The following is a 26,151-nucleotide window of genomic DNA, read 5'->3' as shown; positions in this document are numbered from 1 at the left end:
GATTTCATGCCATGATTTTAATAAAAGTATGATATCTCATCTCCATCACTTAACCCACTTAACCCTATTCATAATAAATTAAAAAGTAATATACGTTTAATTTAAATTACCGAAGCGATTTATCCTAATTCATTTTGGGTAGTTCAATTTGATCATTTAAAGTTAACGGGTACCCTCCAGTGAAACAAATAAAAAATAATAACTTTTAAATCAATCAGGAGGGTAGAAAGGGAATAATTCTTATATTTGGAATTATCGAAAATGAGTCTCTCGACTTTATTCGGAGGTTTAGTTTTGATACTTATAAATATTCGAACATTATTTGTCTAACATAAAGGCCTAGTAATCTCCTATTAATAAAATTGTTGTTTGTTGCACAACTTTAGGTAAATAAATACAATGATTACAATACTTCTTGTTTCTTTCTAAATATGGGAAAATCACTCTACCTTATATTAGGTGGTGTTTCTTCTTGGTTTGAAACGTTAACATGTCGATTGTTTACTTTCAAATTTTTGAGAAGAAGATCAGTGATTCACCGCTTTGGTTGGAAATGGGAGGGATGTAATTATATCATATTGTAACACCCTAATCTGATCCGACCCGAAGTCTAGATGATTAGTATATCACACATAACCACTTAAGTGGCTAACTATTTTGTAAAGTGTTTGACCAATTTAACATTCAACCTTAATTTAAAATACCCAAAGTATAATATGTTTATAAGTTATAAGCATTTAAAAATATAGGGGGCACCCAACAATAGTCTCCAAAATCCATAAGTACAAAAATAGAGTTTATGACTCAAATATTAATTATCTAGGGTTTATGACAATACATGCCCGCTAAATACTCGAGATGTACTAGGATAGAAGATCAAGTCTGTAAATCCTGAAACTTGGCGATGAACTCCTCATATGACACCTAAGAACCTATGCATAGAAACACATTTCATACATTGAGCTCACAAGCTCAATGCACACAAATAACCCAACTATACTACATGCACCCTACATATGAGCATGCTACAAGTATTGTTATGAACAATTGGATACAATAACACAACAACTATAGTAAGCATCATGGTGTAGCTCGGGATCATTTAACTTCACGAAACTATCACACTTATTTGCTTACTAAAACAACTTAGACTAGAATTGGGTCACATAGCATCAACGTCTCCCTACAATTCCAGTTAAGTCCGAGTCACATAGCATCAGAAACTCACTCGGCTAGTCTACTCTTCTAGAGCGCTTGGGATTTTCCTGGATCACTTAGCATCGGCACAACATCCAACTAGCATTTAAAGTGCACTTGCACTAGATTGGCATATATCCAGATAATCCTTAACTCAACTATATCGACATCGACACAAGTAACTCTGGCGTCGTTAATGTTTCTCGAGCATCAAGCAAGGCATAAGTCTTATGGAATCTTACCTCATTAAGATTTCCCTCATTGAACCCCTTGGTTTCATCTTTCGATTCTAAGATAAGCTTATAGTCTAAACATTCACAATGATATCGACACTCCTCCTTGGGTATCGGTACTCCCCTCTTGTGGTATCGATACTTCCCCGAGTACCGACAGGAAATTTACATTCGATGTTTTGGAAAATATCTTAGTACTCCTTTGAGCACCGATACCAAAATTGTTTTCGATGTTTTTAAAAATACCTCAATATCTATACCCCCTATGGTGAGTATCGATACTCTACCCTCGGTATCAATACACCTATACTTACTGATACCAAAATTGCTTTCGATGTTTTTAATCAAGACCCTGAGTATTTATACCACTTGATAAGTATCGATACTCCTTGATGGAGTATCGATACTCTCCTCACAGCCCTTTTGAAAATTTAACCTTACACGACTGGCAATATTGGTATGTTCTTACAGTATCGATACCCTTTGCCTATAAAACTCTGTTTCACTCGTCTGAAATCCTCCATTTCGTTCCTAAAGTGTCCTCAAGGACCTAAAATAATATTTAAAGCTTATTTAGTGCTTAAGGGACATGAAAGGTCGCTACTTTACACATAAATAACAATAATTCATGTTTCCATGCATTAAACCCCTAAGTGCACAAAAATGACTAATACACTAAAACATGCATCAAAACTACACATGATGATCTACATGCAGTAGAGGGAGGTTAGGAATGTGTTGCCTTGCACATATAGATTGATGTAACAACTCAAGGCTCACCCAAGCACTTCTTTCTCCTTGCCCTTCACATTTGAGCTTTTACCCACCTCTTTTACTAACCACAAGCAAATGAAATGAATACTAACTTGCTTTTCAAAAGAGTAAAAATGTGATTCTAAACTCTTTGGAAAAAATTTGGAACACCCAGAGTCTTATAATGTAACACCCATTTCTTGCATATTTTTCCGTAAACGAGTCACATATGTCACATGACTTTTGAAACATTCTCGATACTTGAAAATCAGTAAAAGTTTTGTTTTCTTTAGATAAAACCATTTAATAATATAGATTATAAGACATTCTTCAATTATACATATATTAAACACATCTACTCTAATTATCAATACTAGTTTATTTTATCCATATTTAAAATCAATATAAGATGATCCAGTTAATCTATTACAAACCAATTTCCAAAATATTTAAATAGAGCTAATAGGACATTCATAAGTAATACCACTAAACTAAGTAAAAAATTTCATCATAGGATGTCTTACTGATATTACATTATATTCCTTGATGCTAGGAGTTGCACAATACTCTTTACTTCTATTCTCGGCTTTTACCTAAGCGTGAAACCAACACACGCTAAGTATTTACTTAGTGAGGCATAGTAATACAAAATAAATTATACTTAAATATAAGCATATCCCAAATTATCAAAATACAAATGAAAATTGTATAATTCATATCAATATAACAAATAGGCTTGGCGAACCAATCTTCAATCAAATAACATGATAACTATCTTTAGTATGCCCAGCATACCTGTCAATCAGTATTTTCTAATTTATCCTTTGTTTGCCCAATATATGTTGAATGAACATGCATGGTATATGAGTTGCACCTAAATGTCGTAATTAATACATAAATATATCATTACTATCAAAATACGAATTTATTTTTTCATAACATTATAAATTCGTTGAGGCACACACGTAGTGCCAATACGGCCGTTCATAAACATATTATGAATTATGTGGGTTGCACACTTAATGTTGATACGGTCGTTCATAAACATATTATGAATTTCGTGGGTTGCACACTTAGTGTCGATACGTTAATTCATAAACATATTATGAATTCACTGGGTTACACACTTAGTGCTGATACGTCGTTCATAAACATATTATGAATTCCCTGTTGCACACTTAGTGTCGATACGGTCGTTCATAAACATATAATGAATTATGTGGGTTACACTTAGTGCTGATACGGTCGTTCATAAACATATTATGAATTCCATGGGTTGCACACTTAGTGCTGATACGGTCGTTCATAAATATATTATGAATTCCGTGGGTTGCACACTTAGTGTCGATACGATCGTTCATAAACATATTATGAATTCTGTGGGTTGAACACTTAGTGTCGATACGATCGTTCATAAACATATTATGAATTATTTGGGTTGCACTCTTATTGCCGATACGGTCGTTAATAAATATTTTATGAATTCCGTGGGTTTCACACTTAGTGCCGATGTATACATAATACTGATATAAAAAGGCAACATATGCATTTAACAACATGCATCTATAACTTTTAATGTACATAATAAATGCACTCACCTAGTATGCCTCACTAGAATGTTGTAATGATGTCCGACTACTCACAACTTTATCCTTGCCATTTTTCTTGCTTGACTCTGGAGCTTGGTTACAATCTACACAAGCATTCATTATTACTCATACCATACAAATGTTAGTATATTATCTAATATTTATACTTTAATAATACTCAATAGTACTATTATATTCAATTTCTATTAAAATTCATCCTATCTACAACATTCCAGACTCAATAATATCGGTACCTCGAATATGATATCGATACTTCTATACTATGGTACCGATACTCCCTTGCATATCCAGTAGTACCTTCCTTTTAGATACCACAGCTCGATCCATTTTATTGTTTGTCCTATTTTCCCAAATTTAAACCTATAGTATTTGTACTATTCTTCCAGTACCGATACCCTTACCCATATTTTCCATTTTCAGCTCGATTTTTACCCAAATTTCGTTTAAATCTCTTACTTTTACCAGCAACAATACCATTAAACTCGTCATTACTTAGACCAACTTTCCTTCATTAATCTTCCTATAACATCCAAATTCTTTAAAGAACATTCCAAACCAATAAACACACTACTTTTTCCAACATGTTTTTAATCACATCCAGGGCTTTTAATCTCATATTTACTTATTTTACAAGTCAAATTTACTTGGAATCCTCAATAAAAACTCATATTTCATCATATCACTCAAAAACCCATTTTCTTCAATTTCAATTCATTCACTAATCACTTAGTTTTAAGGCACTTAGTTTTAATCATCCTTGAACTCTCCTTAAAACTTTATATCACTTAAGGTTTCAAAACCAGTCCATAAACTAAAGGAAAAACCACTTGAAGAAAACTTACCTTTGGCTATGGGGAGAGTATGGGTAACGGAGAAGAAGAAGGAGAAGAATAAAATAACTTAGCCTTTTAACTTTTCCCCTTTCTCTATTAAATCCCTAATAAAAATGAATTTTAAATAAATTTCCCTCTAAAGGACCAAAATGCCTTTTCATTCTTCCATTCTTACTAATTGGTCTTAATCAAATCATTTCTTATACTTTACCATTTATTCAATTTAATCCTCCAAATCTTAAACCATTTCAATAAATCACTGACCTGATATTTGGAGTATTACAATTCTCCCCCATAAGAAAATTCAGCCTCAAATTTAAAGAAGTACCTGATACGAAGAGGTGTGGAAAACTGCTTCCTCATGTCCTCCTCTCTCTCCCAAGTAGCTTCTTATACCTTATGGTTTTGCCAAAGTAATTTAACTAGAGAAATCTTCTTGTTATGTAGTTATTTGCTTTCTCGAGCCAAGATCCGCACTGATTCTTCCTCGTAAGTCAGATCTGGTCAGATCTCTATTTCTTCTGGTGTGATAATATGGGATGGATCTGATCGGTACCTTCTGAGAATCGACACGTGAAAAACATTGTTTGTCCATATCAGGAGGCAAAGCTAATTGATAAGCTACTGGTCCGACCTTTTCAAATCTCATAAGGTCCAATGAATCGGACTCAGCTTTCCTTTGCACCCAAACCGCAATACTTTCTTCCAAGGTAATACATTTAGAAATACTTTATCTCCCACTTGAAATTCAATTTCTTTTCTTTTCAATTCAACATAAGATTTTTTTCGATTAGAGGCTACCTTCAAATTATCTTGGAAAATTTTAACCTTCTCTTCCATTTCTTTCATCAAATCCGGGCCAACTAGGTCTCGATCTTTTAATTCAAACTAATCTAAAGGTGTTATGCACTTTTTCCTATACAAGGCTTCATACGGATCCATCTTAAAACTCAATTGGTAACTATTGTTATAAGAAAATTTTGCTAAAGGCAAGTACTTTCCCATGATCCTTTGAACTAAATCACACATGCCCTTAACATATCCTCCAATACCTAAATAGTTAATTCTGACTGCCCATCTGTTTGTGATGAAAAGCTATGTTGAAATTTAATCGAGTACCCAATGCCTCATGCAAGGACTTCCAGAATCTTAAAATAAACCTTGGGTCTCGATCAGAAACTATTGACATAGGCACTCCAAGCAGTCGAACTATCTCTTATAGGCATAACTCATCATTTATCCATCGAATAACATGTTCGTACCAATATGAAGTAAGTTGTCTTGGTAAATCTATCAAAATCACCCATAATAAGTCTTTCTTGCTAGGTGTCAAAGGTAGCCTTGTAATAAAGCCCACAGTGACTCGTTTCCCCCTTCCATTCATGAATCAAGATTGATTAAAACAATTCAAAAAATACTTGATGTTCAGGTTTTCCTCTATTGGTACGTCGGATACTTTGCCATAATTTTCGTGATGGCTCGTTTCAAAACAAGCCACCAAACCGACTCTTTAAATCTTGGTTCCTCTTGTTTCCACCTGAATGCATAGTCAACAGACTTAATGCCCCAAAAAGAATATCTTTCTTAAATTCTTCATCGTCGGGAATACAAAGTCTCCCATAATAATACGAACATCCATTGGATCTGGCCTCAAAAGTCCTCAATCTCTTCATTTTCTACTTATACCATTCTTATCATGAAATTTTCATCTTTCCTGTCGCAGGTTCAACTCTTTTTGAGTCCACAAGTATTTTAGGCTTTTGTAATTAGCATAACTATAGCACCGCTTACCATACAGATAATGGCATCAAATCTTTAAAGAAAACTCGACTGCTGCCAATTCTAAATCATGTGTAGGGTAATTCCTCTTGTGAGTCTTTAACTTTATCAAGGCATATGCCACAACTTTATCTATTTGCATAAGCACCCTTCCTAAGACGTTAGGAGATGTATCACTAAAAACCACATAATTTTTACCCAACTCAAGTTGTTTAAACACTGGTGCCTCTATTAAAATCCTCTTTAGCATTTCAAAATCTCTTCTGACTTGGAATACACCAAACTATCATCTATAAATACCACCAAAATTTCGTAAGGTCCAAACCAAGTCTAAAAAGCTATCTTTGATATATCCTCCTCTTTAAACTTTAATTGGTGGTATCCTGACCTAAGGTCTATCTTAAAGAACACTTTTGTGTCTTTTCGTTGATCAAACAGATCATAAATCATCGGAAGATGATACTTATTCTTTATCGTTACCTTATTTAACTGTCGATAATCTATGCAAACCACATATATTCATCTTTCTTTTCGCTAATAACACAAATACTCCCCAAGATGAAACACTCAGTCTGATGAAACCTTGATGAATCAATTATTTTAATTGAGCCTCTAATTTTCTTAACTCGCCTAAATCATTCGATACGAAATCATAAAAACATGCTCAATACCTTGATAACTATCAACCTTGGATTCCACCTCTAGATCTGGAGGTAACCCAGGTAATTTATCTGAAAAGACATCTATAAATTCCCGAGTTGTAGAAATATCATACAATTCTACTTTAATTATTTGAGTATCTATCACATTAGCCAAAAAAGCTATACATCTTTCTGACATCATTTTCTTCACAATCATTGTCGATATCACCTTGGGCGATGATTTTGTTTTCTCTCCAATAACTATAATTTCCATATTCTCTGCATCTTTATGAAATAATTGTTTCTTGAGACAAATAACCTATACCCAACATGATCTTAACTCATCAAATGATAATTCCATCAGATTCACCGAGAACATAGCCCCTGGAATCTTTATCGACTATTTACTACCTGTCCAACTCACACTTACACCATGACCCATAAGGTTTACCATTGTCATCTCACTCGAGATTAAGTTGAATATAATATTTTTATTTTAAAATTTCTTATTTCCTTCTTGAGGAAATTGGTGTAACTTTTCCGGATCCATTGAAAATATTCTCGAGCAATTAAAACATTTTCTATCTCAACTATGAAAGTCTAAATATCCACATCATTTAATAAGAAGACTCGACAACTTTGTAGCAATAACTTCATAGCAGTTAATGCTAAAAATTACACTAGTAAACAAATTTACTCTTTTTTCCTATCATTACGAACTTGACACTTTTCAAGTTCTCGAGAATTAGTCTAAATTCTAAATAATAATTCATTGTAGCATGGAATGGGTAGACAATCCATTTTCACAAATTACCTTCTAAACTTAACTCTATCAAGCCCATAAAACTTAACATTTATTCTCAAACAAACTCATAATCATTTTATTCACTAATAACACAGCTTTCTATAAACTTTTAGTGGACAACATATTTACCTCTTACTCACTTCCTCTTACTCAAATTTACAATGCTTTAAACACTTTAATGATTCACTTAAATATTTCTCAATTATTTAAGCTTACCTGAAGAAACCTCATAATCATAACTAGATTCAGAAATCTCCTATGGATCCTCATCAAATTCAACTTCTCTTGTAAACCGTTCAAACTTTTTAATGGACTCCTCAAATGCAGAAACATCGTTAAACGTTGGGGAATTCCTTCCACATAATGGAGGAAAATCCCTAGCAGTCTTTACCCTTCTAAGGTGTGATACTGAAGTCATGTCAGATTCTCTTGGGTCGATTTTGATCTCGACCTTCTTTTCCAACATTATCAACTTTCTTACATTTACCTTTAGTTTCCGACATATAAACACAATCAAAATCATCTTACATTAATAAATACTAACTTTACTCCCTTATAAGCATCATCATAGTATATATACAACTATCAGTGAACTTTTGACATCCTAGTGGCATGTATACATTATTAACAAAATTAATATTTGTTTCATGTCCAGAAATGGCTAAACCTATAGCTCTGATACCAATAAATATAACACCCATTTCCCGTATACATTTTCATACACGAGTCACAGATGTCACATGACTTTTGAAACATTCTCGATACTTGAAAATCAGTAAAAATTTTGTTTTCTTTAGATAAAACCATTTAATAATATAGATTATAAGACATTCTTTAATTATATATATATATTAAACACGTCTACTCTAATTATCAATACTAGTTCATGTTATCCATATTTAAAATCAATATAAGACGATCCATATAATCTATTACAAACCAATTTCCAAAATATTTAAATAGAGCTAATAGGACATTCATAAGTACATGCCACTAAACTAAGTAAAAAATTTCATCATAGGATGTCTTACTGATATTACAATATATTCCTTGATGCTTGGAGTTTCTCAGTACTCTTTACTTATAATCTCAACTTTTACCTATGTGTTAAACCAACATACGCTAAGTATTTACTTAGTGAGGCATAGTAATACAAAATGAATCATACTTAAATATAAACATATCCCAAATTATCAAAATACAAATGAAAATCGTATAATTCATATCAATACATCAAATATGCTTGGCGAACCAATCTTCAATCAAATAACATGATAACTATCTTTAGTATGCCCATCATAGTCCTCAATCAGTATTTTCTAATTTATCCTTTGTTTGTCCAATATATGTTGAATGAACATGCATGGTAAATGAGTTGCACCTAAATATCATTATTAAAATATAAGTATATCATAACTATCAAAATATGAATTATTTTTTTTCATAACATTATAAGTCGTTGGGGTGCACACGTAGTGTCGATACGGTCGTTCATAAACATATTATGAATTCTGTGGGTTTCACACTTAGTGCCGATAATGTCGTTCATAAACCTATTATGAATTCTGTGGGTTACACACTTAGTGCCAATAAGGTCGTTCATAAACATATTATGAATTCCGTGGGTTGAACACTTAGTGCCGATACGGTCGTTCATAAACATATTATGAATTTTGTGGGTTGCACACTTAGTACCGATACAGTCATTCATAAACATATTATGAATTTTGTGGGTTGCACACTTAGTGTGAATACGGCCGTTCATAAACATATTATGAATTTCGCGGGTTGCACACTTAGTGTCGATACAGTCGTTCATAAACATATTATGAATTCCGTAGGTTGCACACTTAAGGCTGATACGGTCGTTCATAAACATATTATGAATTCCGTGGGTTGCACACTTAGTGCCGATACGATCGTTCATAAACATATTATGAATTTTGTGGGTTGCACACTTAGTGCCGATACGATCATTCATAAACATATTATGAGTTCCGTGGGTTGCACACTTAGTGTCGATATTATACATAGTACTGATATAAAAAGGCAACATATGCATTTAACAATATGCATCTATAACTCTTAATGTACATAATAAATGCACTCACCTGGTATGCCTCACTAGAATGTTGTAATGATGTCCGACTACTCGACAACTTTATCCTTGCCCTTTTTCTTGCTTGACTCTGGAGCTTGGTTACAATCTACACAAGCATCCATTATTGCATATACCATACAAATGTTAGTATATTATTAACATTTATACTTTAATAATACTCAAAAACACTATTATATTAAATTTTTATAGAATTCATCCTATCTATAACATTTCAGGCTCAATAGTATCGGTACCCCTAGTATGATATCGGTACTTCTATACTATAATACCGATTCTCCCTTCAGTATTGATACCATTTCTGCATTCTGGAATCCATGGTATCGATATCTTTCTCTTAGTATCGATACTAATTGCATCAGTATCAATACTAATTACATCAATATCGATATAGTTCATCCTATTTTCCTAAATTTAAACCTATAGTATCAGTACTATTCTTCCAGTACCGATACCCTTACCTAGATTTTCCATTTTTTAGCTCAATTTTTACCTAAATTTCGTTTAAATCTCTTACTTTTACCTCCAACAATACCATTAAACTCATCATTACTTAGCCCAACTAACTTTCCTTCATTAATCTTCCTATAACATCCAAATTCTTTAAAAAAAACACTCCAAACCAAGAATCACACTACTTTTTCCAACATGTTTTTAATCACATGCAAGGCTTCTAATCTCTTATTGACTTCTTTGACAAGTAAAATTTACTTGTAATCCTCAATAAAAACTCATATTTCATCATATCACTCAAAAACCCATTTTCTTCAATTTCAATTAATTCACTAATCACTTAGTTGTAATCATCCTTGAACTCTCCTTAAAACACTATATCACTTAAGGTTTCAAAACTAGCCCATAAACTAAAGGAAAAACCACTTGAAGAAAACTTACCTTTGGTTATGGGGAGAGCACGGGTAACGGAAAAGAAGAAGAAGAAGAATAAAATAACTTAGGGGCTATTTGTTGACTTCAGAATGATTAAGCGGTAAATGATTCAAATATTGAATGATTCAGAGGCTCTGTATGAATTAGCTCTGAATGTGACATGTTGTTTGATAATGGATATGAATCATTCAGAATGTACTTCTGTGCTGAATCATTCATCATTGTTTTGTTGAATCAGTCAGCACTGAATCATTCAGATGTGAGAAACAGACAGTCTGAATGCTGAACGGTTCAGTATTCAGCGCTGAATGATTCCATTCAAAGCCAAACAAACAACCCCTTAGCCTTTTAACTTTTCCCCTTTCTCTATTAAATCCCTAATAAAAATGAATTTTAAATCCATTTCCCTCTAAAGGACCAAAATGCCCTTTCATTCTTCCATTTTTACTAATTGGTCTTAATTAAATCATTTCTTATACTTTACTATTTATTCAATTTAATCCTCTAAATTTTAAATCATTTCAATATAATCACTGACCCGATATTTGGGGTATTACATAGAATCCAAAACCCTCCTAAAACCCCCATATGGTCTCCATGACCAAACCTAGCACCTTTGGAACTTGCAAGAGTGGGGAAGAAGAGCTATAGGGAGGAGATTACTAATCTTGCCTTAGATTTTTAGAAATAATAGGAAGGATTCACAAAGCTATCACCTTTGAACTTGCAAGATTGGAAAAGAATAGCTTTTGAATGAAAGAATAAGCAATAAGAAATGAGATTATTCCTACGATGACATAAGCTTCATAAAGAGGGAATCAATCTTTAAAAGAATTTAGTGTCTAATTGCTCCTTTAGTTATCCCTATTCCTTGCACAATTCGAAACACGCATTTTATGAACCCAAACTATAACAAGCCAATTCCCAACCAAACACTTCTAATTGGTCTCTTAGCCTAAATTACAACCCATTTGGGTTTACCCAAAACTATTAACCCGAAAATTGGAGCATTACACATATATTAGGAGGTTAACTTTCTCTGGTCAAATGCATGAATAGTTAATCTTCTCACCTAAAATTTAGGTCAAATAACAATGTATTTATTTAACTAAAAGGGGATCATTAATTAAATTAAGTTTGAATTCACAAGTTCTATTACAAAGACAATAATTAACCAACTAGGTACCGGTTTTCGGACGTTGTGGGGGTACTAATACTTTCCCACACGTAATCAACTCTTGAATTCATTTTTCTGGAAAGTAGACCAAAACGTTATTTTAATAATTTTTAAAATTAAATTTTATTAAAATGAAAACATTTTTAGATGATCTAATCACATCCTAACAAAAAATGGTGGCGACTCTCTCAAACCACATTTTTTACTTTAAAAAGAAAACCCAATTTTAATCGAAATGTACCTCTAAAATTAATTATCGATTTTTCGGGACGTTACGATACTTTCAAACATCGACCAACAACCATAACTCTCCATTTAAATTAAAATGAATGAACAGTGGACGAGTCATCTTTCCACTATCTTATTCATATCTTGTAATTGATGCCATAGTCATGGGATTTTGAAAAGTCATGCTTTGGGCTTTAAAATTTAGGGGCTGTTTGTTTGTCTCTTAATGGAATCATTCAGCGTTGAATACTGAACCGTTCAGCATTCAGTGCGTTTGTTTCGCACCTTTGAATGATTCAGTGCTGACTGATTCAGCAAAGCAATGCTGAATGATTCAGCACAGAAGTACATTCTGAATCATTCAGAGTCGGTTATCAAACATCATGTCACATTTAGAGTCAAACCATTAGAGCCTCTGAATCATTCAGTATTTAAATCATTCACGCTTAATCATTGAAGTAAACAAACAGCCCCTTAGTCACAAAAGAGTATTTGGCAATTAGATTTACCCACAAAGCCATTTTTGTAACCGAAACCGAGTGATGCAAGAAAAAGATATATTATCTATCTTTCACGACAAAATAAAAGTGACCATCTTTTTCTAAAGCTAGTAGGCATAGTCGGAGGAACATACAAAAAAATTGCTTACTTTTCCTTGGGAACAAGGAGTCGAGATCAGATATGGGTAGGACATGTTCTCAGATCAGTTGTTATTCCTTGACCAGCGCAGCATTAGAGAGCACGTTTTCAATGCAATTTATAATATTTTTATCTTGTCTCACACTGTTGTTAAAGATTCATGTGCCTATGTTATAATTTAATCATCTTAACAAGACAAGACAAGGCCATCTTTGTCTGGTCGAAACAACAAAATCGCTGTTCATGCGCATCCCCCAATGCAATTTGTTTAAGTCTCCTAAAGGTAACAGTAATTCTTAGCACGTGATCGTTTCTTTTTCTAACTCCACTCAAATCTCAAGTGACTGCAAGTCTTTTCATCTAGAACATTTCTTTTAGGTTTAATATTTAATGTATTGTACATTGACTTATACAACCTCTGTACATTGTAGTAAGACCAGTTATTTGGACGAATCTGATTGGTTTTTATACAGGGTCAAATCATTTCAAGTATTAGATTTAGATTAGAATGAATAGATGGGTTTAAGACTGGTAGCAGAGTTGGGCCTGATTGTGGTAGGACAATTTCAGATCAATAGATGCTTCTTTGAGTGTTGCGGGTAGAAAGAATAAAGTGGGAGTAACCATAAGAAGAGTGTTAAGGGTATAATTAGTGTAGTTTTATTTTTGGTCAATTATTTTTTATATTTTTAAAAGAAATGAATTAAAATTTGATTATCATTTTATGATTTTGTCACTTCAAATCATAAACACTCAAAACATTATTTTTTATATTTAATATTAATATTATTTTAGTATCATTTTTATAAAAATATTATTTATTAATTATTTATTGATAATTTTTACTAATATAATAAATATATTTATTGTTATAATTATATTATTATAATATATAATTTTATTTTAACAATATATAATAAATTATTAATTAAATTAATATTATTTATTGATTTCATAAAAATAATATTATTGAAATATTGAATATTTAAAACACATTTCTTAAAATATAATATAATATTATTATTTTAATATAATAATTTTTAATATTTTAATAATATTATTAATTTAATAACTAATTAATATAATTAATAATTTATTATTCTTATTTTAATAAATAATTAATGTAATTTATAATAATTTTATTTTATAATAATATTAATATTTTTATTTATAAAATTATAGATATAATATTTTAATAATAATATTGACATAAATAATATTAAATAAATTATTCTAATATTTTAAAAATAATATTATTATTTTGTTAGTAAATAATATTATTTATTGTGTCTGATGTTTATAATAAAAAATTAAAAAATTTACCAACCGGTGGAAAATGAATTACACATTATATAAACACCGTAAAATATTTCTAAAAAATGATTTAAAAAAATGTAATTCATTTCACAAAATTTATTTTTTATAATTTATTTTTCGTGAAACAAAATAATCCTAAGCAAGCAAGCAAACTGCAAAATAACACCCCAGCCAAAATGAAGTTCATGCAGTAACCATGTGTGCCATGGTACCTGATCTTCATTAATTGTATTCTTGGTATTTGGCATTGTAGAAATGCCATAGTTTTTGGTTAACCATGCAATCTGGATCACACACGCAATGTTTGATGCTATTGAATTTTGGGTGGATCCCAATATACAATAATATATGGGTAAACTATGTGAATAGTCTTATTTGTTGTCGATCTGATCGACTTTGGTCACAAATTTTAAAAATAAGGATACATGTTTTCTAACATTATCGATACGTTTGATTTAATCTCTAACGTCACTGTGTCGTTCAATTTTAGTCCCTTAGTCATTAACTCTCGTTCGAGTTTAGTCCCTCAACTATGTCACATATTCGTTAAAGATTAACGGTGGAGGGACTTAAATTAGACGGACCGATAATATTAGAGACTATTTATCTTTAATTTTAAAATCAGTGACTAAAATTAGACAGACCTTAAACAAAAAAGACTATTCACATAATTTATTCATAATACATTTTGGGTGGAATATCAAAAATCAAAAACACATAATATAATATTAAAATTAACCCCTAACGCGTCTTTAAAATAGTCATTTTAGTTTATATTTTTTATTTTCTTTAATATTCTTGCCTTTAATATTTTATTTTAAAGTAAAAAAATCATATTTTGAAGTATTAACTATTTGTTTAATTAAAGATTTTCGTCTATAAAATGATCTTTTTTATCTTAAAATAAATTGTTGATGGATCAAAATGCTTTAAAAAATAATAAAGATTAAAGCGATACTAATCAAGGGTCAAAACTTTTTAAACATTATGGCTTAAATAATTGAGCAAAAATAGATTAATTAAGCGTAAATTATACGAATAATCTCTTCTGTTTAATGTCTTATCGACTTTAATCATCAATTTTAAAACTAAAGATAAATAATCTTTAATATTATCGATTTATGTAATTTTAATATCTTCGCGTTAAAACTTCCATTAACTCTTAAAAGAAATGTGACTTGGTAATTAATTTAAAAAAAAAAAAAAAAAAAATTACATGCATCCACGTTCTTCTACTACAGCTACTAAAATACTAGCAAACTTAAACAGTACGGCCTTATTAATACAACTCTCTCTCTCTCTCTCATCTGGCCATGGATGCACCCAAGATGTTGCTACCATGTCCATCACCACTGTCAACCTCCGTGTCTTCACTAAAACCCCATAGCTTCATTCTCACATATACAAGACCAATGGTGCAACCTCGTCTGAAAGTGCTAACCATGGCAAAGGAGACCAGTGAAAGCCGCAATGGAGTTGCAGAGAAAGTAGCAATTGTCGGTGGCCTGGTTGCCAATCCAGTAATTGCTTAGTCTCTCTACACACTCAAGACAACCGGGTGTGGTCCCCCCCGGAACATGGTGGCTCGATAGGTGCACTGGAAGGTGTTATTTACCTGGTTTTTGTTGGGATTGTGGGTTGGTCTTTATACACTAAATTTTAATAAGATCTACGTTTCAAAAGTGTACTATAGATTTTACTAGTCAGTTATGAAACAAAGGTCTACCTTTCCAAATATACGTCAGTTGTTCATCAAACAATGGTGGCTATATGATTTACCATGTCCTAGATTGGAGTGTCGTAAGCTCTAAGCGGAAGGAAACCTGCAATGTGAAGTTGAAACTTCTTAGCATGAATTTTTTTCACTCTTTTTAGGGCATTTTATGGAAATCTCCAAAAAAGAATCATCCATTTTAAGGCCATTCCAACCTTACAACCCAATGCTTTCAACTTAAAAATCTCTCCAGCTTAAAACGAAATGCACTACACTACACGTTGGGTGTTTTACAATAAAGGAAGAACGAGAAAGTTTTAGTCTTCCTGAGTTTAGATTTAGATAAGATATGAAGTATTACCATCAACTGAGGTAGCTTTTGGAGCAAAGAAGCTAAAATTGGACCGTTTATATGATACTCATATCGACCTTTTCAGTTTTTGAGGTTGAAAGAAGCAGTTGACAGTTTACAGTTGAAGACATTTTTCAAGTGAAAGCAGTCCTACCTACAATAAAAGAAACAGAGTATTTCAAGTAAAAACTGAAACTACTTTCAGTAGCTGTTCCAATATGAAGTTTATATTGGAAGAAAAAGTATCCCTTTTTCAATTTCGGTTTGCAGTTCGAAAAAGAGGTGAGACAAAGATGGAGCTTGAAGAAGTTATATTTCAGAAAATACTGGGAACTTTAAAAAAAAAAATTGCGGTTTGTAGTTTTTTCCCCACTCCTTTTAGCTTGAAGAAGAAGTTTGAGATTTTTTCATAAAATTTTATTTCACGTCACTTACCTGTGACTTATGTGGATATGTTTATTATTTTTTAATTGTCACGTAATATTTTTATTATAGAGTTGGTGAGAGTTAACGGATGAAGGATTAAAATTGAACGAATCGATAATATTAGAGACCGTGTACCTTTAATTTTTAAATTGATGACTAAAATCGATTAAATCAAAACAAAAAGTACTATTCATATAGTTTATCCATTAATCAAATAAAATAAAAAGAAAGAAAGAAAGAAACCCTCCAACGGTTAGTTTTGTTTTCAACGGTCGAAATGAGGATGTCGCCGGTTAAATCCTGGGCCGTATCAAATCATATCTCCATTAATAGTTATATAAATCCCTCTCTTTGCATTTGTAAACATCAATTAGCTTCCATTTACTATTTGCCTTTTCTTCTCTAACGTTTTGGGCATCGATCCTTCATATAAAAGGTTGTGATTTGCAATGGAGACCCCTTCATCCTCAAGGTCTCAGAACTTGGATGCTTTCAGCAACAGTATCCCTGTTTCCAGTGAGTTCTTTTCACTCTTCTTTTGATTGTAAATAGTATATCTTTCTCTGTCTTTAAAAATGAACTAAAAAAGACATGAAATCTTTGTCTTTTCTTGATGATTTGTTGTAGATGGAAAGAATGAAGAGTTTGCCTCGAAAACAAGAACAAGAAATGGGAAACAGATTCAAGAAAAGTCTGCTTTTAATGAATTAACAAATGATTCTTCACCCATTTTCGGGGTTGCGATGGAGACGCCATCATCTGGTGTAGGTAAGCAGAGGGGTAATGGAGTCAAGAACATGATGGTGACTCCTGGTTGTGGCGAGGCTTTGTTAAGGGGTCAAATCAAGACTTCGTTGCAAAAGATTGTAGAGGAAATGGGAATCATATTCAAGAAAGGTCTGCTTTTAATGAATTAACAAATGATTCTTTCACCCATTTTTGGGGTTGCGATGGAGATGCCATCATCTGGTGTAGGCAAGCAGAGGGGTAATGGAGTCAAGAACATGATGGTGACTCCTGGTTGTGGCGAGGCTTTGTTAAGGGGTCAAATCAAGACTTCGTTGCAAAAGGTTGTAGAAGAGGCTGAGCTCTCGAAAATCCCATTGGAGAGCCGCCCTTTTGTTCATCTTCAGTCCCCAATGTCACTCTTGGCTCCCACTCCTGCAAATACACCACTGGTTCCAAATCTTTCTGGGGATGGTGCATTGGGTTCATCAGTGATGGATCTTCTTCCCGTTGATTGAGAACAGTTGAATATATCTGAGGTCAGTTTTCTTCTTCTTCTTTTTTTTTTGACAAAGAACTTTTGTTTGCTCAAGTTTTAACTATACATTTGTCTGTAATACGGCAGATGGCGAGTGGTAGTTTTGATGGAATTAGTGTTGATTCCCAGAAGAGTGCAATAACACGATCTCTGCTGCTGGATTTTGCTGAGAAATCAAATACAGAAGAAAACAGTGCAACCAAAGAGAAGACAGATGACATTGACAACACATTTGAAGAAATGGGAGACGAGTACTATGAAGATTACATTGATGATGATGATGGATTGGTGGACGAGCTGTGTGAAGGGTTAAACAAGATGAACATGACAGTGATGTTTTCAGGGAAGCACACGAGATTTGTATAGAAGAAGAATGTGGAGGAGGGATTGAGGATTGTTCATCTCATATCATACGCTTTAAGGGATTGCCAACACCGAAAGGGAAGCACCTGCGCTGCCCTCTAGAGGATTGACTCAACTTTTTTTCTCATTCATATTTTTTGGTTGGCTGTCTTTCTTGACACCATCTGCATACTTCATTTTGTCATCTTCAAATTTTGTAGAGCAAAAACAGAGTGAACAATCACCAATGAAGTGATTCAATAAATATCTGTAAACAATTTCTACATTGATAAATTATCTTCTACACTATCGCATACCACACAAATGCTGGATGCATCAAAACCATGGATGCCATGTTCATCATACATATTGATTGCACCACAAAACCACCAATAAGCGTTTTGAGTAGGATGACCAAAAGAAACAGAAACTTTTACCTCCATACAAATACCGAGCTATTCCATTGATCTGGGCAACAACGCTCTCAACATCGGTAGTTAACCATGAAAGCAGCTCATCACAGAGAAACTTAGCTGATTGATACAAATAATGAATGAGATTTGTCTGTTGGTTTGATACAAATGCTAAGAAAACATACCTTGGGAGAGATTTTGGCCATTAGAGATACAATAAGGCCCTTCCACACCAAAATTGGAGAAGAATGCTTGCAAGTTCCTTGTCAGACCGAAAGGCACCGGTTCTCTAAACTCAGTAATTTCATTCGAATCATATGCAGGACGAAAATCTGTCTGGAATATCTTCCCTACCCTTTTCACAAATAAAATCTTATATGGAGACCTTCCCCCTATTTTTGTAGCATGAAATACATGAAACTCGACAGGGATAACTGGACTGCGAATTACTTTTTAGAAAGCACATATATGATTGCCACATAGCAGTAGCAGGGTCATGTACTGGAAAAGATGCCATACATTACAAGATTTTTTGATATATCATTATATGCTTGTAGGCGGAGATCTACCACAGCTTCAGGGGAGATTTGCCCCAACATGGCATGGTTTAATTGCTTCTTGAAGTAGGTAATTGGAAGATCTGCCTCTCGATCATTTCTTGCGGTGGTTTTCACATACCTCAAGGAATGTGATGTACATCAAATCAATCTCAACCATGCGAACCTGTCAAAATATAGATCATTCTTATTGAACATTTGGTTCATTACACGGAAGAGCTGCTGCTCATCACTTCTAGCTCTAGGAGTCAAAGATGTGTAGACACTCGTTTTTGTTCGGGTTTAAAAAATATTATTATTATTATTTAATTACAAATTTTGCAGGCTTAATTTGAAGACTGATTACAAGCAAGTCCCAGACAGCCCAACAACAATTAACCCAACTCAGCCCACTGCAAGAGAACCCATCAGCCTAATATGAAACCGGCTGACCCGAACCGACCCAGCTCTAGACCCAGACCCGCTAGGATTTCCCTTCTCTACCCCAACGCCACACCATCAGGGACAGTTTGATCTGGACCCATCTAACGGTCCAGATCAATGACCATTTAGGGTCTGAAACCCTAACCCTTATAGAATGTCGTCGCCTGAATGCTGATGCTTCCACCTTCGACCGTCTTAGAGTCGCCACCCTCATCAAAAGTGCCAGAAAGTCACACCAAAGTCAGAAAAGCCCATTAAAAAATTAAGAACAAATCATAAAAACACCTTCCCGAGGATATTTAGCCCTGTAGCATCATCAGATTAAAGGACAAAAAATCGATCACAAAGATCACACATGCATGGATATAAATAGAAAAAAAAGAAAATAGAAGGGGGAGATCAAAGAAACCATTCGGAAAAAGAAAAGGTGATTCGGGGTTTTAAAGAAAAAAAGAGAAAAACAAAAAGCATTCAGGAACTAGAAAAAATATATATATAACGAGAGAACAAAAGAAAAAAAACAAAAAGGATCAAAAGGAAAAAAACAAGGAAAAGTGAGAAGAATCACTTCATACCTTGTTCGGAAGAGCATCCCAAAGGTCGTCGGTTCTTTTGTTTTGAAAGGTAAACTTTGGATTTGAGGAGTTAGGGTTGCTTTTAGACTGAACGGAGTTGGGTTTCGAGTGGAGGGGGTTGAGAGGTGTCTTTTGAGGGTGGTTGGGTCTCTCCAACCACTGTGAACTGACGTGTACCACCGTGAGCGCCACCGGCAGTGGAGTTCTCCCTCTCTGATGAGAGAATGTTAAGAGAGTTTTAAAACTCTCTCTCTATATTCATTTTCCGAAGCGAAACAAATAAGGGAAGAATGAGAAAAACAAGCCCGTTTTTGGGCTTATATCCCCAACCAAAACGTTGTCGTTTAGGGAGGGGGCATTTTCGTGTTTTGTGTATGGGGTAAACCATGTTATAGGGCTTCGGGTTTTGTAATCTTTCTTTTAGTCACTGGTTGTAATTTATTTACTTCAGACTTTATTCTCTACATTTGTAAACTTTGTATTTGGGTCACTTGGCTGTCATTATATATATTTTGTAAATGTTAGACATTGTCCTCTATGTTTATGAAACTTACATTTTAGTCACTGTTCTGTATTTTGGGTTAATTCTTGAATTTTGTATGTATGTTTTACTATCATTATATTTTAGTCCTTAATAGTTCATGGGTTATTTTCACTTATAGTACCTGAATTGTGTAATAATTTCAATCTTAACTCTGGTTTGTTTGTTTATTATTGTTAGATCTTTAAAGTTACTGTTATTCCCGTTTTGGTCCTTTGAAGTACAAAATACTTTCATTTTGGGGTATTTTGGTCTGTAATATTCATTTGTTTTTTTTTTTTCAGTCCCTCATGTATGAATATATTTTACATAATATGCAGTCATATGTATGATATTAAATAAATATTATCTATGACTGTTGTATTTAAATATGTGTTGTTATATTTTTATAAAAAATTTATTTCACTGATGTTTCTTTATCTATTGAATATTATTCGAATAATTTCAAGAATCGATTTGTAGAATGAGCGTGGAAAGTATCAATTGGTCGAAGTGATGTGATCGGATACGACATTTTAACGAAATAGGAACTTGAAATAAATCGAAGTTATTTTTAAAGTGCTAATTAATTTGTTTTATTCAAACGATGCAAGGCATGTTTTTTAATTATGTATTTTATGTGATAATCAATAGTTTATTTATATTCGATTCAGGTTTTCTGATAACATTGGTGAGGGGAATGTTTTTTGTATAAAGGAGAAATAGACGAGATAGCCTTCCCATTGGAGGATGTGCAAATCTCGTGATTTCTTCTCGAATTAAGGAATATTCCCTAACAAATAATTCGAAACAAATTAGTTAAACTTTAATGAATGGATCATATTTTAATTTTATATTCGATTCATAATTTCCACCATTACGACAACGTGTAAGCGATTAAGTACCAGTTTTTGGACGTTGTGGGGGTGCTTATCCTTCCCTACACGTAATCGAATCTCGGACCCGTTAAATTGAAATTTTGATAAACGCATAACAACTTTTGTCTTAAAAATGATTTTTCTTAGAATTGTTTTAAAAGACGTCTTTAGGTATTCGATCTACGTAACTCAAAGGTCGATGACGAATCATATTCAATTTAATTCAAATTAATACAAAATCGACAAAATTTTGAAAATAAAGTCATACTTGTTTTTTTAAATATTATTTAATTGTTTTTTTTAAATGGTTATGACAGCTTGGCGACTCTGCTGGAGACTTTTTTAGAGAGTCAGGCTGTAAGTCGCTTACACATTATCGTTGTGGTGGAAATTATGAGTTCGAGTCTATAGTTAGCCTATGATCCATTTATTGAAATTTTTTAATTTCTGCATTTTTTTCAGCTTTGTCAATGTTTTATCAAGTTTTTTCTTGTTTCGTTTTCCTTTTGAGTCAAAGGTTTATATGCTCCTCCTCACACACATAACGTGCATTTGCATGACATAAGCTCTAGACCCGAGTTTTGTTCCAAATAAGTCGGGATGAATGCTTTACTCTTGTATGAATTTATTCTTCGTATGAGTTTTAGCAAATAACTCATGGAATACATACCTTATACCTTCGTAGGGATTTATTCCTCGTATGGGTATAAGGTAGTGAATTCCCTCAAATTGAACTCATTCCTTTTGAAACCTGTAATGGGTGAGGATTGAGGGTTTGACAGCCCAAGAGGCACCGACATTAAGGATAATTCGAGTACCATTTCCTCATAGAGCCAAAACTATGCATGTAGTGAACTGTAGAACGGTCACCCTAGGTATAGAAATATCGAACCTCTATACGTCAGTAGGTACCCAAAATAGGTGTACACAAAGGAGGAACGTTTCTGAACCTTTCCTTTTTGCTTTAAATTCTGTTGAATAAAAGCATGCGAACTAGATACCATGCGGTTAAGATTATTTTCTTGAATTAATCATTTTGGGTAGAAAGCATGTCCAAGTAGGAATGCTATTTAATGAAAGCTTGTTCAGGCATATATCATGTCGGGGTAGGTGTTATATTCATCTCTGAATAACATTTTTATCTGTATCAATTATCTTACATGTACTAACTTATTTCTTTTATTTTGTTTGTATCATTTTTCATCATTTTTGCATTGCATTGCATCATTATGACATAATGTGAAAGCGTTGATCCGTAAGGGGATATTCGAGAGACTTTCTTGAGGGATAAAAGAAGTTCAGAGTACAAGAATGAGACTTTCTTGAAGATTGTGCAACATTCAAGATTGAAATGATGATACAGTGATATGAGGAATAATCCGGTAGAAGAGTTTTATCTACTATCATTCCATCTCTAGTCATCAAGGAGCGACGTACTGACTTCAACACCGTCGGGGCATTAACAGAGTTAGGTTATAGATCATTTGAGGGGCATCATTTTCAAGGACGAAGATCCGAGACGAAGCGGTGATCCACTTTAGACTCAACACCTAAACGAAAGCATGTGTATAAAATGGATTGTCTTGTAATGTGAAGGCTTTTATTTCCTGTGAAAATTATTCTATGATATTCACCGTTGGGATCAACATTTTTGTATCTGCATTTGCATCATTGCATTTTGCATGGCATTCATTTAAGCATTTTTTACATGCATTAATCATATCTCGTGGGGGACTTTGAGGAAGTGCTTCTAACTATGAAAATGCATTCACACGGTAGTGAGAATGATTGCAAAATTTGAGAAAATAAAAAAAGAATTGGAAGAGAGTTTGCAAAGGATGCAAATAGAGTAGGAAGCTAAAATGTAACAGGCACAAAAAGCCACCATGGATCGTATCTTGTAAAACCAAAATGACTTGGTTGATAAAATTGTAGCCAAATTGACTGGGCTCAACCAAGAAAGAGGAAAATAGAAGATTTCCTCGACCAGAGAAGCCTCTGAATGTGTGATAGCACACGATAATTCACAAATACTTATTTCCCCCACAAGCTTCCAAGTCACCAAGTGGGCTTCTCCGCCATTAAAACTTAGGCAACCATGTTAAATCCTTGCGATAATCCTACTGATCACAATAGGTCAGATCCTAATGAGATGAAAAGAGCTAATAATGAGATCCCAGGGAACTTGAAAAAGTGGTGCAGAGAGACGTTGAAAGAAATGAGAGGAAAAAACTCTCATAATCAAATGGATGCAAGAGAACTAGTTTTAGTTCCTGACTTGGTGCTCCCGCACAAATTCAAAATGCCCTAGTTTGAAAAGTACAGTGGAACCATTTGCCCTAATGCCTATCTCACGATGTTTATCTGAAGGATGATTGGATACACCAACAATGATTAGATGTTGATCTACTGCTTCTAGGACAGTTTGATTGACTCACTTCTAGGTGGTATAATCAATTGAGTCATACTCAAATCTGCTCTTGGAAGGATTTGGCTCATGCCTTTTTGGACCCATACAAGCACATGATTGATATGACCCCTGATCGAACAGTGCTACAAAATATGGAGATAAAGAGTGATGAGAGCTTCCGACAATACTCACAACGATGTTGCATCTCAAGTGTATCCACCGATGACTAAAAAAGATATCATCACTCTATTCATTGATACATTAAAATCTCCATATATCAACTACATGATAGGAGCTGCCACCAAGAGTTTTTCTGACATCGTCATGTGTAGAGAAATGATTGAAAGAGCTGTCCAGAATGGCCAGATAAGAGGCATTAGTAGTACTGACAATGAGGAAAGAGCTGAGGTTAACATAGTAAGATCTTATCTAGCCAATCAAGGGACTAGACCTCATAATATCTTTCGTGAAAAGACTCGTATCAATCCAATCCCAATGACATATGAGGAATTGCTCTCAACGGTAGTTGAGAAGAACCTTGTGGCTCCAGTTCAATCCAAACCAAGAGAGGCCCTATATCTTGAAGGCCTTGATGTTAACGCCATATACAACTATCATATTAGGAGCTTAGGGCACACCACTGAGAATTGTGGGCATTGAAGCTTATGGTCCAAGATCTGATTGATTCAGGGGCATTGACCTTCAATGTGTAATGGGGCATTCGGATCAGGAGCAGGCTGAGGCATCCATCTGGAACTTTGTTGCACTCTCATTCAAAAGCATGTCATCTTGTTTGAACCTGTTTTTATTTTTATATGTGTGAATGTTTGTAAGTAACTTGGCATTCAAACATTTTAAATAAAATGTTTCATTCTGAGGAAATGAACAATGAGCAAATTTTAATCTTGAATTCTTTGAATATCAACTTAATTAAAAGCTCTTTAATAATTGAGGTTGTAAATCTTTGACAAATGACAAGATTGAACTCCTACAAAACAAGAATCTCGAATCTTACTTCAGGCGATAAACTAGAATATATACCATTCTCTTGAAGGAACCGAGCTAGTTTTCTCTTTGCATGCAGAGTCAATCAAGGGTTTGACATTCAGGTATGTGTTAGGAGCGGACAAAATGGGGCATCTGTCACATGAAATTGCAAAACTCATTGGTTCATTCTTTTGTTGATGACGTTCAATGATTATCATTATCTTCACAGATGGAATGGTCGAGTAGGTGAATCTAGTGTATGTCAGTTTCTTTGGAATTGAACTCTAATGATGAGATTTTTTGACCTTCAACAAACACTAAGATTATAACAGGTTCTTCTTGGTGAGCTTAAGAAATTAAATTCGTATATTCAGAATATAATTATATATGTACAATAAAGCTGAGATATTCCGCTAAAGAAATTGGTTATAGAGGAAACTCGAAAGCCCTAACTTTATGAATAGATTACATTTAAACCATGACATTGGTCAGGTACTTGGCAATTCAGTGTTTGCTCCACTGTGATTGTCAAGTTAAAGACTTTGTGATGACATGAATCATTCGGCTAACCAGATAAAAACAATTATAAAATATGTATGTACAATAAAACTGAATTCAGCTAGATAACAATGGTAAATTAAATCAAATTTACTAAATGAGGAGTTTCGGTGAATATGGACTAAGGGAGTTGAGGAACACCTGTTATAGTCAAACTCACACGAGCACTAAGAAATCTCATTTTTAGACCGATATTTCTGCACTACCTTGGTTAGAGGAGTCTACGAAGCTTGAACAAATGAAAGATTTCAGAGAACTAAAATAGAAGTGTTCTAAAAAAGCTAGCAATTGACTATGCTAGTTGCATCATTTTGTTCGTCTCTGATAAATGCCAAACTAAGAAAGAGGGGCATGTCCTAATTTTCACGATGACCGAGAAAAGAAAAAGGATGAATCAATGAGACAAACCCTAAAATATAAGTAGCTAACCTCAAAACCAACCTTTTGATCTTGATATTTGTCAAAGATTTGCAGCTATCAAAGATTAAAAGAGCAATTGATTCTTTTGATATT

The 26,151-nt window shown here is 33.5% G+C and overlaps 1 protein-coding gene and 1 long non-coding RNA gene across 2 annotated transcripts; both read left to right on the top strand.

Annotated features, from left to right (window-relative positions):
• Window positions 1-1,189: 1,189 nt before the first annotated feature.
• LOC120177111 lies at window positions 1,190-16,418 on the top strand. Its single transcript, XR_005521378.1, has 3 exons — window positions 1,190-1,199; window positions 12,533-12,535; window positions 16,281-16,418. It is a non-coding gene; the product is annotated as an uncharacterized LOC120177111 (long non-coding RNA).
• A 968-nt stretch (window positions 16,419-17,386) lies between these two features.
• Window positions 17,387-17,962, top strand: LOC120177110. Its single transcript, XM_039183347.1, has one exon. The coding sequence runs from the start codon at window positions 17,632-17,634 to the stop codon at window positions 17,953-17,955; it is 324 nt and encodes a 107-aa protein (XP_039039278.1). The 5' UTR covers window positions 17,387-17,631; the 3' UTR covers window positions 17,956-17,962.
• The last annotated feature ends 8,189 nt before the right edge of the window (window positions 17,963-26,151 follow it).

This window comes from Hibiscus syriacus, unplaced genomic scaffold, assembly GCF_006381635.1.
Source record: "Hibiscus syriacus cultivar Baekdansim isolate YM2019G1 unplaced genomic scaffold, ASM638163v2 tig00112281_pilon, whole genome shotgun sequence".
Lineage (NCBI taxonomy): Eukaryota > Viridiplantae > Streptophyta > Magnoliopsida > Malvales > Malvaceae > Hibiscus > Hibiscus syriacus.
This window is presented reverse-complemented; position numbering and strand designations above follow the sequence as displayed.